Source organism: Melospiza georgiana, chromosome 6 (assembly GCF_028018845.1).
Source record: "Melospiza georgiana isolate bMelGeo1 chromosome 6, bMelGeo1.pri, whole genome shotgun sequence".
Lineage (NCBI taxonomy): Eukaryota > Metazoa > Chordata > Aves > Passeriformes > Passerellidae > Melospiza > Melospiza georgiana.
Genome location: NC_080435.1, coordinates 35,255,562 through 35,272,902, shown reverse-complemented (window position 1 = coordinate 35,272,902; position 17,341 = coordinate 35,255,562). Strand labels below are relative to the sequence as shown.

General features: G+C 37.9%; 1 protein-coding gene across 7 annotated transcripts in view; it reads left to right on the top strand.

Moving 5' to 3' along the window:
• Window positions 1–17,341, top strand: part of STXBP6 (syntaxin binding protein 6) — a 97,474-nt gene that overhangs the window by 20,623 nt on the left and 59,510 nt on the right. For 3 of the 7 annotated variants that reach the window (XM_058026757.1, XM_058026759.1, XM_058026760.1), the window contains 2 exons: window positions 11,349–11,447; window positions 15,595–15,780. In XM_058026757.1, the coding sequence (XP_057882740.1) occupies window positions 15,627–15,780 (154 nt within the window). In that variant the 5' untranslated portion in view covers window positions 11,349–11,447; window positions 15,595–15,626. Of the gene's footprint in view, window positions 1–10,210; window positions 10,323–11,348; window positions 11,452–15,594; window positions 15,781–17,341 lie in introns of those variants that run through there. The other 4 variants (XM_058026764.1, XM_058026763.1, XM_058026758.1 and 1 more) reach the window with 3 other exon arrangements.

The window sequence follows — 17,341 nt, the reverse complement described above, 5'->3', positions numbered from 1 at the left end:
ATGTTGTCTTCTTTCCCACTGCTGAGCTGGGCAGTCTCTTGTATAATTATCTTTTATTTGAAGAAGAAATAACTCCAGCTGGCTACTGCTGCTGCATTACTGTGTGCAGGCAATGATTAGGTGTTCTGACTTTCCTTCCTTGTGCTTCTCTACTCCCATTGCTTTTTCTGTCCTTTGCTGCTACCTTCTGCAGTAGTCACTCTCATTATCTGCCATCCATTACTTAAAACATTCTAAAAGCAAGTAAAAATAAGTTTTGTTTGCTTGATTCCTTTGTTTTCCCTTCCCCTGTCCTTATGAAGTTGGAATAATTGCACAGGCTTTGGATCCTGTTTGCTGCTTAGTGCGTTTACTCAAGCTGTTGCTGGTGTTCCTTGTGCAAACAGCTGCTGGTGGTTTAAGTTGATCTTTTGTTTCTCACGTTGTTAAACCTGCCCAGGCGCCCTGTGAGCCCTGTGGTTGTGGCACCAGGAGTGGTGAGGAATCCCTGGGGCCCGGGCTGTTGGGTGGCCTCAGCCTGGGGCATGGGACACCTCCCTGGGGATGAGGGCAAGCCCAGGCTGGGGTATCAGCCCACCAGCAGCTGGGGGGGCTGGATCAGAAGAAGTTCTGCTGAGAGGAACTTGGGTCTCACAGGGCTATAGGGATGGCCTGAGGCCAGGCCGGGGTGTGGGCCCACAGGTGGGACTGGCTTGGTGGGGCTCATGGCTACCTGGAGGGAGCCGGAGAGGAGCCCTTTAGAAAAGAGTAATGCAGCAATAGGACTGTCCTGCTTTATCTTTTGCATACAAAGTAAAGCCTGATTATTTTTTATTATGAGCAGGACGTACTGAAGGAATTAATTCATAAACAAAACATCTGTCTCTCCAGCAGTTTTTTTTTGCTGGGATTGGAATGAGTCATTTGGGTTTGGGAACTGTGCTGGTCTCAGCACAATGAGATCACCAGAAGACTTAAGGATTTTCACTGTGTTTTCCAGGAAGAAAAAAATATTTTGTGAAGTTAGTAAAACTTACCCTCCTTTTACATTTGCACATGGCCACCTACTTTTATGCCTTTATGATATTGGGAACTGTCTTCCAGGAGAGCAGTTTCCTTTTATTCTCCAATAAAGCATTACAGAGACTTGGACAAGACTTTCTATACTAGTAAAAGTTAACAATCTGAATGTGATCACAGGAAATGAAGAATGTCAGGAGTGGTAAGGAGCAGTATGTTGTTGCCAATTCAGTTTTGGCCTAAACTTATATATGGGTAAATACCATTGTTGAGGGAAAAAATTTGAGTTGACTGACTAAAAGTAGTCCATAAATGTTTAAAAGGAAATAAGATTTTAACTGTAACTTACTTGAAAAGCAGTGTTACGGCGCTAGGAGATGGAAAATAGTCATTGAAAATGAAACTGTGTTCTTCTGCACTTGCCTTTTCTGAGGTTTTATTTATGAAATGTTAGTTTATTTATCTAGCTAAGTTATTATTTACTTACAAGAAGAAATTGAAGTGATCAGTGCTTTGCTGCTCAGTCAAATTGAATTGACTCAGTTAATTCCTTTTAACTTTTATAGGAGCTGTAGCAGGTTTTTTAATACTGTCTAGCAAGGCTATTGTAGCTGTATTCCCTGGATTTGGTGCTGTAGCTCTTAAGGTGAGAACAGTCAGTAATTTTGTTGGCAGAAATGCGCACAGTCATGTTAGCGCAATCACTTTGCACTTGATCTTTCCTTCCTAACACTTTATACAATTCTATAAATTTGATTTGTATAGAAACTGATCCAGTCTCAGGCCCTTAAAAGAATCTAGTATTTGTACCTTACCTGCTGGATCCCACGTTTGAGGTGTTTTGTTACTGTGGTGGTCAGTGGCGCTGTCTCCATGTCTCTTGCATATATTCTCACTCTGAGATTCTCTGTTTGACAATCTCATTAAGCAGTGGGCTTCTGTGCTCCATTTATTAGTAATAGGCCCTTACATAGTTTTCTTTCCTTTTCAGAGTGGAATTTTCTATGGGGGTTTGAATTTTCAAAGTTTATTTTATATAAGTCAATATGTCCTAGATGCATAGAAGTTGAGGAGGAAGACTTTTGGAGCATGCACTGTTACTTTTATCCTTGGCAAGGCTATTAGGGCACAGGAGTGAACTGCTTCTTGACAGTCTTTGACATTTTCTTATCTCGCCAGCCCCTGGCATAGCTGTAGTCCAGCATGGTAAAGCCCAGTCCTGGATTTCACCATGCACACTGACACTCTATGGAATGGCCTGTGAGGACCACCTTCAGTGCTTCTGAGGGGAGAGGCTTGGCTTCCACTAGCACAGGAGTTTCTGTAGTAAAAGAAACATCTTCCTCAGTGCATGAGCAGAGACTTGTGAAAGCTGAACAAAATGACAAGATATGTACTCCCAGTGCAATGTGCTTCTCTTCTGATGGCATCGTAGCATTTTGAGAAGTGGAGCTTTGTCCCTCCCCTTTTTATCATAACCTATGTTATTTCTGTTATTTAATAAATTATTATAAATAACTTATTTATGTTATTAGTTTGTTTCCTCTGGTAGAGTTTGGGTTCTCTCTGCCTCTGCTCAGAGATGATTATGTTATGTGGGTAAAAGAAGTTTTACCCTTCTGTCTGGAATGCGGAGACATCTTTGTTAATCTCTTGTGGTAAAGTAGTTTGTTACTCTGTCGCTTGCCAAATGCTTCTTAATCAAGGTCTTGTGCTTGGAGTTATACTTGATTTTTACTGGTGTTTCAACAGATATTCTCTGTGTCCCATCTATTCTTCACCAGAAGCTGGGATTGCTCTGAAGTTTCTTGACTGTAACTGTACCCATACTGTTTGAAAAAAAATGTATTTGTTTCACGTACATCCTACCTTCCTTGTACCTGTGCTCATGGTGCCTATCTGGATAGCTAGTGCTTTAAGGCAGATGTAGTAAGCCTTTTGTTTATTATGTACTTAATGTTGGCAAAATGCTGTTTTCAGTGTGGATCAACAAGCCACAGAAATAAGCCTTAATGTCAGTTTCTCAAAGTACATTGTTTGTCTTAATAAGTTCCTATATACCTTAAACATGCAAGCATATTTTAGGTGTTGGAAGTTGTAAATGTGTCTTGTGAATTTAAAGCCACCTGTGTAAGTTCTTAAGCTTCTTTGACTGTTGCGTTAGCCATTATGAAATGAATATGTTTGAAGTAAATTGTAAGAGTGATTAAGTCTAATGAATGGCCAAGTATCAGGTTATAAAGTCATGCTTATTTACCTACTGACTATGTGCAATGAAAAGTAAAGGGTAAAGTGAAGCTTGATTGAATCATTCATGTTATTAGATTAACCATTCTCTTTTAATGTATCTGATTGCTAGATGGGTGATTTTGAGGAGTTACAAGTCTGGAGATAATGCTACTGATACCATTTATGAATTTTATGGGTTTTGTTGTTACTATGTCTGCAAAATATATGAAAGGAAAAACCTATAGCTAAAACACCACTTGATTTAACATAAGATGTACTTAAAATTTTTTCTGGGTGCTGTATGTAAGCAGTTAATTACTGAATTATGGAACTGCATTTAACTACTTACATTGATTGTTGGATTACAAAGACAAAGTAGTTTAATAGCTTTTAATGAAGTGTGGTGTTAGGATTAGTAGGGGTTGTGGGTCCTGTTGAGTAAAGAAAGAAAAAGATAAAAACTGCAGGTGAGTCTGTAAGTTCATTGTAACAGGATGTATTATTGTCTCTGAAATGGAGTCAGGATTCAAAAATAATAAATTCTAAGAATGTAATTTTAGGGCTTGGTTCTAAAGGAATGTGCAGAGATGAGGGTAAGGTTTGAAGAATGAATTAACCCAGTGAACTGTAGATTACTGCCAAGAGTAGTGCATATTCCTTCCACAGTCTCACTGTTTTGGTACTAATGTGCAGCTGCAAATTTTAGTATTGGTTGAGTGTTCTAATGAATCAAGAAAATACTGGGAGATGAAGGATGTTGACCCCTTTATTTGGTAACATCCCACAGGTTATCTGGCATAAGCCACTACTGAAAAACTTCTTTTGGTTGAGGACTGGACTAGATTTTTTTTCTCTGTGAAACAGTATTCTTATCTGTAACTGCAAATTTCTGTCCTTGAGCAATTGTAGGAGTTGCTGCTATTGTGTAGTGGTGGTTAGGTTTTGTATAGGAGGAGAATTTTCATAAGGCTGTTTATTGTAGAAAAAGAGTGATTTGAGATAAACACATCTGTATCTACATGAATTTGTTTTGTAGGCTGCACACCACAGCCGGGCCTATGTGGCTGTCAGTTGTTTTGCCTTACCTTGTATTCAGATGTCTTAGTTAAAGATGGAATATATTTCTTCCTGTTGTTGGCGCAGAATGTATTTATGGAGTAAAAATCATAATTCTGTATGGAATTTGTGCTCATTTTTTTGGTTGGATGCCATTTTATCTAGGGGTTTGGCCATGTAAAATATGATGTGGGCTGGTATGAAGTTGATTTTGGCACAGAATTGTTGCAGAGAATTTGTTGCTGTAGACCTTGTGAGTTACTATACATACTAATCTGATAGGGGAAAATTGAAAATGCCACTCAATTTTAAAATGTGTATTTATCAATCAAGTGTGCATTTGGTGCTAAAATTACCTTTTCATAAGCCTGTGGAGATATACTGAGAGATTATATTATTTCAAGGTCCATAGCTGTGCCTGCTCTTTAGAGACAGCATAAATTATTCATTACAAAGTGGTGGTTGACATTTAAGTTGGAAGGGTGTCTGATATATTGATTGAGCTGGTGTCTTCTGGGATTTGTCTGAAGGAAGACATACATTGTATATTTTGTCATGATTTTGGTTGCTTTTTTTTTTTTTTTAACAGCCCTCTTACTTTGACATGTGATATTGGTAGATGTCTGGTGCCTGTAAGTCTAAGATCTGTGTGCAGTAAGCATGGAACCACTCCTAAATGTATGAAGTGAATGATACAGGGAGTTTGTGTTGAATTGTCTTGCTGCATCCCCACTCCCTGGACAGGAGGTTTCTTAGCAAATGTAGGTGTTACTCTTTCATCCATCTTCTCACACCCTCATGTTGCATTGTCTTAGTTTCAGGCATGCAGAACAGACATGATTCTCCTAATGTTTTCACTTCAAATAAAGGCATTCCAGTCTCTTCCTTGGCAAACTATAAAAAGACAAAATAGAAATAGAGAAGGATATTTTTCGTTTGCTTGGGCTGTCTAGGTTACCATAAATCTTTCATCCTTCACTGTGCTGTTATACTGTTGTTCTCAGAATTTAGTGTAGAACTGGAAAATTTCGCTGTGTGTTTTACAGGTATCCCATACATTGATTAATACCACACTGATCTGTAAGAGATGCTAATCTAAAACTTAATGGTATGTCCGCATCCATAAACCTGATGAAACCTTCCCCTACCTCAAGAAGTTCCTACTTGTTCCCTGCAAGGAACAAGTATTTTTATTTTGAAAGAAGACTGTCTTCTTCCCAAGAGGCTATCACTTGACAAAATTTCTGCATTGCCCTGTTTGATGGAAACTTTCCAGCTATTAAAATAAAACAATTCTGCCACTGATCACTGATTGGAAATTACCATGAAAATAATTAAGGAGGACTTACTTGAGAGGAGATGAGAAAAGCCAGTAGTTTCCTTTCTAGGTTTTTCTCAGCTTTCTCTAAGATTGAACAGGTCAGTCCTCAAACCCAACCAACCAAAAATAAAAACCCCCACAAAACCCCATAAATTTCAATGTGCAAGGTCTGTTTGCAGTCATGGTTTTCTTAAATAGATTCTGCCAGGAGAGCAGAGCTAAGTATCAAACATAGTGGGGGCTAGAAGCCGTGGATGACACTTTAATCATTTCTGAGCTGATAACATCCCTTGAGCAAAACACTGGATCAGACCATTTTATTTTTGTTCGTAATTTCTTAAGTTTGCAGAACACTCTGCAATTTTGCAAGCCTTGTTGCACTCACCCATTTTGAAGTGAGTGATCCTTGTAACTGCTGGAAGATTCTTGGAAAGAAGTATGCAACATGTCAGAAATGTGTTCAGGTTGTGTTATTTGCCAGAAAGAAAAACTATTTATTTAACTGCTGCAAAGTATCAGCACATGGCCAACAGATGGTTTACTACTTTTACAGTGTTTGTTTTCCCTCAAGAAAAACATTCATGTAGTAGTTCATAGAGGTGTGTCTGCTCTTACAGATATCTTAATGTCTCCAGAACTGCATACATTTCATTCTTAAAAGCATTATGCATTTTGTTAGTAAGTTATTCTTCTTAGACATTTGGAGTGATTGTTAAAACCCCACTATTTATATTTACCAAGGAATGTTGATTCACCTTAGATGGATGAAATAAAATGCTTTAATACCTTGATGTTATCTTTTATTGTCTAGTCCCAATGTATTACTATGCTTTTGTACTTTTCCTCAGCATTAAAGTAAAAAAAGGAACTTTTTCTTTTTTTTTTCTGGTGTGGGTGTTGCAGGTTGCAGTTTAGAAAATTGAAAATATATAGCTTGAAAGGCCTGACTTTGTTCCCTCCTTCTCTTTTGGGATATTTAATTTAATGGATGACTGCAACTTGTACCAATATCAGTTATGTGAGGAGGAATGGAAATGGAACTGGGAGGATTTGTAAAACCTGATTTCAGAGTGTACTGAATTATACTAGTTGGAGAAAGCAAATGGTAAGAGTACTGTGTGCCAGCCATCAGTTCAAACAGTTTTGTAGGTTTTTATATTTTTTTCTTTAAAACACCTTCAGCTGATGCTGTAGGAATAACCTGTCTCTCTGGCAACCTGTACACTAAATTATGAATCCATTTAATGTATTTTTTCAGTTATGAGTACTTAATAAGTCAGAATCTTCCTGTGAAATGTCTTGACAGCGTAGGTGATGTGAGTTAGTGTGTTGTAGTTATGGGCTCTATACTGCAGTAATAGCATTGCATCATTTGTTTTTTATATTCCTATAGGCAACAGTTCTGATAGCTGTGTAACAGAGACAAACTTTTAACCTGACTTTTGCTACCTCTCTGTTTAAGCCAACAAATAGTGGAGTCAGTATACCAAGAAGTTGTATACTATCTTGAGCCCCATTTTTTTCTTTTCAAGACCCATACGAGCTCCTGTTTTAGCACTTTTTAGTAAGCTTGGTTCTTTGTAGCAAGTTTTGATTTTGAAAAATTTTGTCTAGATTGGCTCCATGCCATGTCTTCTGTCAGTGATTTCAATATTTGATGAAAGTCCATGACATTTTGGGTTCTTCTCTCTTTAAAGCACGGTTTCATGATCCTTGTAAACTAACACTGCTGGTGGCCCACGGGAGCCCCAGTCTTACCACCTGCACTTCATTCCTGTGTGCTGACACAGAGCTGTGGAGTGCACTGTATCAGGGAGCTTGATCTGAGTAAAACCAAAAGAAATCACTATTTTTTAAAGATTGCTTAAAACTGGATTAATTCTCGTCTAGTTCAGTGCACTACCACAGAAGCATTTATGTTGTCATAAGGAAGAGAAGTACAAAAGGAAATCAGTAATTTCTGCCAGTACAAGTGCTTGTGGTGGTCATAAGTTCAATGAGAAACAACACAAACTACTAAAAGAAACTGTGCATGTTCTAAACTACAGCCCTTTCAACTAGTTCCCCTTTCCTTGAGGAACATGGCTGCTCCTTCTCACCAGTATCCTTTAATTTCATTTTTTAGTGATTTTTCTTTGCCAAAATACAGACAAACAATTGAACAAGCAATAATAGCTCAAATGCAACTTCAGATCAGTTGATTTGGGTTTGTGATAAAAGTATTAGGCCATGTGAATAAGTTGGAGCTGCTTTAATGGTGTCTCTGATGCTGTCTCATGTGATATTAGTCACATTGGATTAGCTAAGGAAATTGAGTTCACATGAAAGTAGCATAAGATGTAGAAACAAGTGATTTAGACATGTATTCTAAGGAGTTGGTATCTTTCTAGTTCTTACTGAAGGAGCGAAAGAAAGCTGTGTTATGTCTCAAACCCTTTTAACTGTGCCAAGTGATGGCACACAGAATGTACCTCCTGACTTTTGGTGGGTGTCAATCTAGAGAACTGCAAGTGTTAAAAGACAGAATTGGACTATAAAACTGTTGTGCAGTAGGAGAAATAGCCTTAAAGCAGTAAATACAAAAATCCCCTGTTAAGTTGGAATAATTAGTTATTCAGGTGTCAAATGTCTTCTTTTTTCCTTTCCCACAAACAGATTGAAGAACATGGTAGATGTTGAAGTGAAGCTCTTGTGTTTTGCTGACTATTTATGGCAGTAGCTGTGTAAGGCAGTAGCTCACTCCTTATAGGAGTCTGTAAATCTCGAGTTGGTAGGGGCCCATAAGGGCCACTAAGTTCAACTCCTTTCTCCTCACAGGGCTATCTAAAACTGAACCATGTGATAAGGGCATTGTCCAGATGCTTCTTGAACTCTGATAGGCTTGGTAAGGTGGCCATTTACCTGGGGAGCCTGTTCCAAAGACACAACAAATAGTTCTTTCACTTGACTCTGGTACCGTCAATGAAGCTGTGAGTCCAGACTTAAGGATTGCATTTCAGAAAAGATCTAGGGTAAAGGGAAAAGGCCTAGAGAGGTGAGGTGTTTGGAGGAAGAAATCTGTGAGGAATGGCAGAAGAAACTGTGGCAGTTCCTCCTGCCAATGAAAGTCTAGGGCTGGATGTAATAATTGGTCTTAAGATGTAAACACTTCTGAAAGGTCATAAGAATGAAGCTAACCTCTTAAGACTACGATGTGCAATGTTGTTATGCAAAAGTAGTAGTTCTTACTGTTGTGAATGTCCCAGTGTCCTGAGGGCAAGTTTCTAGAAATGCAAATCTGGTCTCTCTGTGGCTTTGTTATAACATCTGGTAGTTCCTAAATTTCTTGGTGAATCTGTGTGATTAAAAATGTTCCTGTTAAAAAAGGATGACTCTAGCACAGGCTTCCAAGAAGTTCCTGACTGACTTTTGGTAAACAGTTTTGTAGATTGCGGGGTGCTGTTTAATGTGGTGTTGTCCATCTTTATTTTCAAATTCTTACATTCTTGAAATAATAATGACTTTCAGATTGTGGGATTCTTGCAAGGAGAATCTGAGTGGGTCCCTCTCTAACTGTTGCTCTTTACTCAGAAAGACCTGGAGAGGGCTGTACCTCCTCTACAGAGATGCCTTTGCCTCCCTGGGGCAACTCGCAGAAGCACCTCCTGCTTTTCGCGCCAGTTCCAGGGGAAGGCACGTTTAGGGAACACAGCTGCTTTTGGCAGTTAAGAAAATGCTGAAAGGATCAGTGTCCACTGATTCTTGCATTATTATTTTATTAATTTCTTATGAATATAGTCTTGATCCAGAATGCTGTGAAAACATAAGCAGAAATTAATTTTGATTTGCTGCAGTTCTTCAATATATATTTGTTTTCTGCACACCTGTTTAAAATAATCTACTAACAGCCTGCAGCTATTCACACACAGAATCACAGTATAGAAATGTTATGTCTTACATTTGAGTTGGATTTTTCCCAGATTGCAGTATTTTACATTCTTTTCAGTATTACATCCATTTTGTGAGCTGGAATCTATAATACTGTTTACTAGGACCTTAGCTTCTAGATGTGGAATTGCTGTTTTCTTTTCAGAACATGATATATGACGTGGAATATACAGTAACCCGTCCCTCAGTATGTTTCTGGTGCCTTATGTCACCTCCTACTTAATTTTCTGTACCATTTAGAAACAGTTTAGGGGCACAGTCTCAAAAGAATGAAGTGATACTGCATCTTCTGCTTTTGCTGCATTTGCCATGAGGAAGGTATTACTTACCATGATGCTCTGTGTATGTATTTCACTCAGCAGAGCAGAGTGCAGAAATGAAAGCAGCTGCTCTGCCTTCCACATCCAAGTGGGACTGGTTCTCATTTGCCCATTTATGGGATTTCTGTGATGTCCCTGATAATCTGTCTTTGTAAGGAGATGTTTGGGTTTTTTGTGAGGTGATAGGGGAGGGTGTACCAAACTTTTAGGTGTTTTTTTTTTTTTTTAAGATTGTGTTACAGATTGAATAAACTCAAAAGTACCTTCCTTTTTTTACTGTCTCTTTATTAATATGCATTCCATTCAGAGCTCTTTATCTCTTTAAATCTGTAGGTCCATACTACTTGCACAGAATCCAAATCAACTTCTCTTGTAATGAAAGGTTATAGGAAATGCCCAGGGCCTCAGACTGCCTGCCTCAGGTGAAGAAATGTGTTGAGCATTGAGGCATTTATTGCTTCTGTCTGACTGTAAGATCCTATTAATGTGCACTTCTCCTCTCCAATTTTTTTTTCCTTCACCAAAAACATCACATGTTCTCAGGCCACATAATATGGTAGTCAGTATAGTCTTTCATGGTTTTTTTGCTTATTCTAGGAGCTTTTGAGAAATTCAGTGATTCAAGCAAGGCTTCAGGAAGGTTTCAGTAAACAATGCTGCACAATTTCTATAATCAAACAATGTCTTGATTAAAAACAAAGTTAAGGCTTGTATTTCAAATTTACAGTAAATTCTGCCATGTGTTCGTCTTGGATTAGGTGGGCTATGTTATAAACCTTCATTTAGAAGACAGAAAGAAGTTACTGCTTTAGCATGTGAGATTCAAGTTTTGTGTTTAGGAGCTGCTGCTCTCTGAAGTCTGCCTATGTCCTATTCAGATTGATTGGGCAGTTTATTTTGTAATTACATATGTAAGTAAAAACACATTTCTTGTTTCTAGTTTGAACTGCTACAAATACAGTTCTAATTTAATGATTTTCATATTTTAAAATTAATACATTATTGAAATGAACCAGTCTTTGCTGAGAAGTTATTTGGAAAAATAAATTGGAAATGTGACAGCCTACAAATAACTCTGGAGAATGATTGAGGCTTTCTCAGTAAATACTTCTAAAAGTCATAAACCCATGTTAATGGGAAGTAATGAAATTTTTCTGGCTGCTGCAGTGGCTGCTGATATTGTCCTAATTCAAATAAATATCTTTCAAGCAAAGCTAGATTTGAAAATAGGATGACAGAAGATGATCTGATTTATTTTTTATGATCAAGCCTTTTAAAGATTTTACCTTGACTGTTTCGGAATAAGGTTGGTCAACTGATTTGATCCCTGTATGCAGAGCTAATTAAACTTGGTGTTATTCCTCTACAATAAAATTACAATGTAAATGTATTGCAAACCAACTTTCAAAACTTGTGTGCTTTAATATTTGTTCTTTGAAGATTTATAAATAAATTTCCTTGGGTTTTAAATGTGGTTTTTTTTTGCTTTTTTTCAGAATTGTACTAGCTATTTGTTTGAGATGACAGCAAATACAGGATTTTGATGACCTGTAATATTCAAAGTACTTTAAACACTTCCAGCAAGTAAATACCAGGCAAGTATCACAATAGCAAAAGTTCTTTTGGCAACAGTGTGTCTTGCAATTATTTCCTTAAGTAAATGTCATCTTTCAGGATAGTTGCTTTATTAAAAGCAGATTTGAGTGCTTGCTAGAGTTACTATTCCAAGAATAGTTGGTTGCTCAGATGATTTCTCACTGCAGGCAGCATATCAGTGGTTAGCCTGTCCTGTGAGCCCTTCCCTGTTTGTGATTAAACTGAAGATCCTTAAAAACAGCCAGGTTTAGCATACTGAACATTTTTTTCCTTTTTTTTGGAAACCTTTATGTCCTTTTCCAGCTCTTGCTTTGTATTGTAATTTACTCCTATTTGAATTCTGAATCCTGAGGATTAATTTCCTTTCTGCATACCTATACCCTCAACAAAGATACTGTAAATCCCTTTTTTTTCCACTTATTTGCATAGAGTCCTATGAAACATGTGGGTGTAAAGATAAATTAGCCATTTGCTGGCTGTTTGCCTGAAAACAGTCTGAGATTCTGGCTGACCAGAAAACTGTCCAGCTTTTTTTTTTGGTTATTGAACATGTGGGATGCATTAAGGATTCAGCTTAATTATCTTGGTTTTATTAATCTTCTTTTTAAGAAATTGCCTTTAATTGTTGCCCCCTCACATACTTCTAGAGGAATAGTCAGCTGTTCACAGAGGGAGCTTTTAGTGATAGAAATATAGTGGAGAAGAACTGTAGTAGAGAAAGATGTGAGAAGATGCAAATGAGCAGCGCATTGCAGGCACTTTTTCAAATCCACACAGGAATCTTTCCTCTCTGTGTTTCTTCTTTGTGCTGGGGCCACAGTGTAAATGCTGACATTCTGTTCCATAATGCTATAGTAGATGGAGTGAAAAATTGCAGAAGAAAAAGGGGGTCTTTGTTTAGCCTAAAGCATCAGTATAATAATTTGAGTGGAAGTAAATATGTGGAACAAAGCATGTGAGGCAGGAAATGTGGTCTCTTTCTGAACTCTTAGGTTTACTGGAACATTTAAATCCCCCTTTACCTCAGAGGGGACAATGCTGCAAGCACTAATGCACTGTCTGAGAGTGCTCAGAGATCCTCCAACAAAGTTTCTTTAAGGATTTTATTTTGTATTTGAGTACAAATGGGAGGAAAAAAATTTTGTTCCAGTGCATGAGTTCATAGGGGCCTTGAGTGGAAACTGCTGATGGTTTGAATTTGTCCTGGAATGTGCACCAAGAGAGAACATAATTGTGCAAAGAAATATGCATATACAACATAAAGTTGTGCATGTACAGGCAGGGGTTTGGTTTTTGATTTTTTTTTTTTGAGGAAAAGAGGGATTTTGTTGGAGAATGGGAAAAAATGAGACTTAATAGTGTTCCTTGAGGGAGTGTATTTTTTTTTTTAAGTAAAACTGCCGGATTTTTAAAGTAAAACTGCCAGAGATTATTATCTCCACTTGTGAAAACAGGGAGCATTGGAAGGCTTTACTAATTTAAACAGAGGTCTTCTGCATACCTCTACTAGTGCATAGGTGAAGGCTGCTTATTTGAATTCAGCTGCTGATTTTTTGACCTATGAAAAACAACTTCATCTAAACTATATTGACATCTCAATCTCAGAAGTCTGTTTGTACACAGGCACAGTTAGTTATTTTCTTCTTTAAATAAATGGGCTTTTGTGGTTTGTGTTAGTGTCAGTTTTCACATCAGATTTGGCAGCTGTGTCAAGTACACTCTGTGTTAGATTAATTGTTTGAATATGGCTTCTGAAGCTGTTGTGAGCCCAAGTTCCGGGTACAGAAGGATCAAGATCACAGTCTCTGAAGTCAGGAGTCCACACTTTAGTTGGAGGTTCCAGTTACAGTCCAGGTATCTGCTGTGTCTGTGTACAGCTGCTGGTAAATGTATACAAACCAGTTTAATGTCAAAGCCAGTGGCAGCACGCAGCAATAAACCACTAACATTTTGTGATACTGTAGGTAAGAAAAACTTGCATCTTCTCTTAATCTCTACATCCCTGAGTAATCTTTAAAGTCATATTTTATTTTACAGTCCGTGACCATTAAGAAAATTTCTGAAAACATCTATTCAGCAACTCAGTTGCAGAATTAACAGCATCAAATCATTGCAATCTGGAAAGCACTTTTTCAGTTGAATGTCACTTGAGTGTCTTTTAACCTGACAGTACTTCTGTGTGTTTTCCCAAAAAGCTAATCATTGAAAATTCTTTAGGCACATGAAAGTCTGGGTTTTGCAAAGATTATCAGTCTCTAGTTCAGTCAGGAGGGGGTCTGTGTGTTTAAATCCATTGTTGTTAACAGTGGCCTTGAATTAAAAAAAGAAAAAAAATTAACCCAAAACTAATTGCAGTGTTCCAACAGTTTAAATGCTGGTATGATGTACTCTGCAAATATTTCTATAATACAGAAGAAGAGAGAAGTATGTGATGAATGTGAAACCAACACATTTTCTTTCAGAACTTTTTTCTAAGTAACTGCCATGTAAGTTTATTCTTTTGATTCTGTTGTTATGTGAATATATTCATTTTAAAGGATAAGTAACTAAGATGTTGGGGTTTACAAGATCACAGCTTGTCAGGAGCTATGCATTCTTTGATCCCTTGAAATTGGTCTGGATTTTTCTTTTGATGGAGACAATTTCTAAATCCAATTCACTTTTTTAAAGGTTCATGTAAAATGGCACAGGATTCTGTTTGCATCCCAAAATTAGCAGGTGATGAATGAAGTTTGGACTAAGTTGTGCTGTCTCATATGTAGTTTTTTTTTTAAATTTTCTCATTTTTTTAAGATAAGGGAATGTCATAAGTAGTGACAACAAAACGTTGAGACTGAAAGTGTTAAGGCAAGTACCTTGCTGGTAGTATGTGCACAAAAAATAATGGATCTGTGGCTCTATTGGGTTCATAATCTAATTTGACTGTAGTTTATTTACATTTATTTTAAATTATGGCAAATATCAAGGCAGAATTATCAGGTAGTTCAGACCTGAGTATAATCATCTTCGTAGTAAGGATGTCAAAAAGATCTGTGAGCTTGAAAGTTTTAGTAAAACAGAAATGTGTAAATTAATGTATGTGCATTGGAGTGCCATTACATTGGGACAATTAAAGGTGTGATTCAACAGTTTCTGTGAATGAGGGCTTGTGTGTGTGTTACAAGAGTCAGTGCAGAACCAGTGGGAGTTACAGCTTGCACAAAGAACCTGTTAATGTCGCCTCTCAGTTCTCCCTCCTTTAGTTAGGCCCCTCTCCAGGCTGTGGTGAGGTTTGCTTTTTGGGATGTACATGACTAAGCAGCTTCCCTCCTCCCTCCCTGTTCTCTACAATAATTTTTTCCTATATGAATGTGTATGTCTCTCCTGAGACAAACGTCTCTCCTAAGTCAACTGTGCTGTTTTGTTACGAAACACATCGAGGAACTGACCTGGGTCAAAATGACACAGCCCAAAAGCAGAGGTGTGGTTGTGTCTATGTTGATGCTGATGGTGTCTCTGACACTGTTTCCTGTGCAGTTGCCCAGTCAGTAATTCCAGAGCTGAGGGGACGAGGTGCTAAAGCTGCAAGAGCTGTGCAATCAGGTGCTGTCACCAGGAGCGGTGCTCCCGAAGGAACAGTCTCACCAAGTCTGAAGCTGTCTCTGTGCTCTGGGAATGTGACTTCTTGTGTGCCAGCACAACCACGGTGCTCCTTCCCTAAGCCCTTGCAGAGCTTTCCCTGTGTATGTGGGACACAGATCTGAGTTTCCCTCAGTTATCAGAGGGGGAATTAATGAAGCTTTTATGCTGCATGAAGTTAAACAGGGTGTTTCTCTGAGAAGATTTTGCAACATACTGAAGTGCTAGTGCTTCTGCCCAAAATAAGCTAAGCTTGTATGAGCAAATTTAAGAAGTGTGGAGAACTTCAGTGAAGACACTTAAATACTTTGAAAATTCTGCCTTTACAAATAGGAAATTATTTTCTAAATTCTTTGAGGCATTAGAAACTTTCTTTAAAGGTCAGAGTTTTTAATGCCTGAGTAAGTAGATTTTGATATAACTTAATAGTTTCTAATATTGTGGACTTTGATACAACTTGAGAGTTTGTAATATTGTTTTATATTTATGATTTTATATTTTATTTTTATTTATGATTTTTATTTTTAGAGAGCACCAGTCTGCTATACTTGTGATCTACGATGAATGCTAAATCTGCAATCAGCAAAGAGATTTTTGCCCCACATGATGAAAGGATGCTGGGAGCTGTTCAAGTGAAAAGAAGAACAAAAAAAAAGATTCCTTTTCTAGCTACTGGGGGTCAGGGTGAATATTTAACATACATATGCCTGTCAGGTAAGTTTAATGACTTTTGACATCCAGTTATTTCTTTAGGTTTATCTTTGATTAACTGAGCAACTGTTGTCTGTAGCCATAAGGAGCTGGATTGTTCGAATCTTCATAGTGTAATGAGAGAATTGTAGCACTTGTACCTTTTGTCTTGAGGAACCACATGCTCTAGGCTGTTCATATTTATATACTATAATAAATTGAACAGGCGGTTTCATTGTTTAAGAACCCCTAGGTGTTCTCACAGCACAGCTGCAGAGTATGAACAAATAGAATATTCAGTAACAGTCTTTCCTTAGCCAGATTAAGATATTTCTTAGAAAGATGAACTTTTCAGGACATTGAAGTGATATACAATGTAATTTTTTATGCCATGTTTCAATGACTGCCAACTGAGTGTGTGTGAGTACCTTTGGTATTTACGATGATTTAGTCGCTTATGTTTTTAGGCATATCAGTTGCTCCCTTTGGGTGTGTGCATCTTGCTGGAAGTACAGCTAGTGGCCAAAAGCAATGTGACTCTCAGAAAAGTACAATTATGTTTGAACTAAATGAGAGCTTCATGAATCTTTCAAATTGTGGTGTTATTTTTTTAAATAATGTTAAAACTTTCAAAGCACAGGAGCTAAAACTCAGTGACTCTACTACTGTTCTATCACATCATACATCTGCCCAAAAAGTGTACATTTACTGAATGTTGTTGAGATGTATTCAGATACATATGTACAAATACTTCTGTTAAAACACAAGCTGCAGAGGAATTGCACACACATGCAGAGGTCAGCGAGACAAAACAGAGGACCTTTCATTTACAGCTGAGTATTCTGCTTGTCATTGTAGGATCATAGAATATCCCGAGTTGGAAGTGACCCACAAGGGTCATCAAGGCCACCTCCTGGCCCTGCATTTTGGTAAACCCAAAAATGGCACCATGTGTCTGAAAGCATTTCCAAATGCTTTGTGAACTGTGCCAGGCTTGGTGCTGTGACCAGTTCCCTGGGGGCCCTATTCAAGGGCTTGAACACCCTCTGAATAAAGAACACTTCTCTGATACCCAGCCAAAGCCTTCCCTTATAGAGTTTCATGCTATTTCCTCAGGTCCTATCAGTGCCCATGAGAGTGAAGAGATCAATGTGTGACCCTCTGTTTCCCCTTCTGAGGAAGCTGTAGACCACAGTGAGGCCTTCCCTCAGTCTCTTATTTTCTAGGCTGAGCAAGCCAAGTGACCTTAGCCATTCTCCCCACATAGAGAACTTCAAGGAAGGATTTAAAAATTTATTCCCCTAGGCTGTTCCATAGACTTGTGGTTGGAATACTCTGTGTTAATGTAAGAACTGCATGCTTCAGTCTTCTCAAGGTGTAGAGGAAACTAATCTAGGCCTCTGAACTCTTAAAGAAATGTTTAAATCATTAATGTTTTTAAGCAAAGCTAAACTCTTCTTTTGGCAGTCATATTTTTCAGATGTCAGTCCAGTTTCTTTTTCTTAAGTCTTCTTGTAAAGAGCAATCACATTCTAAGTCTGTGCAGTAAGTTTTGGGATACACAGGTGTTTGATACCCATGTTCA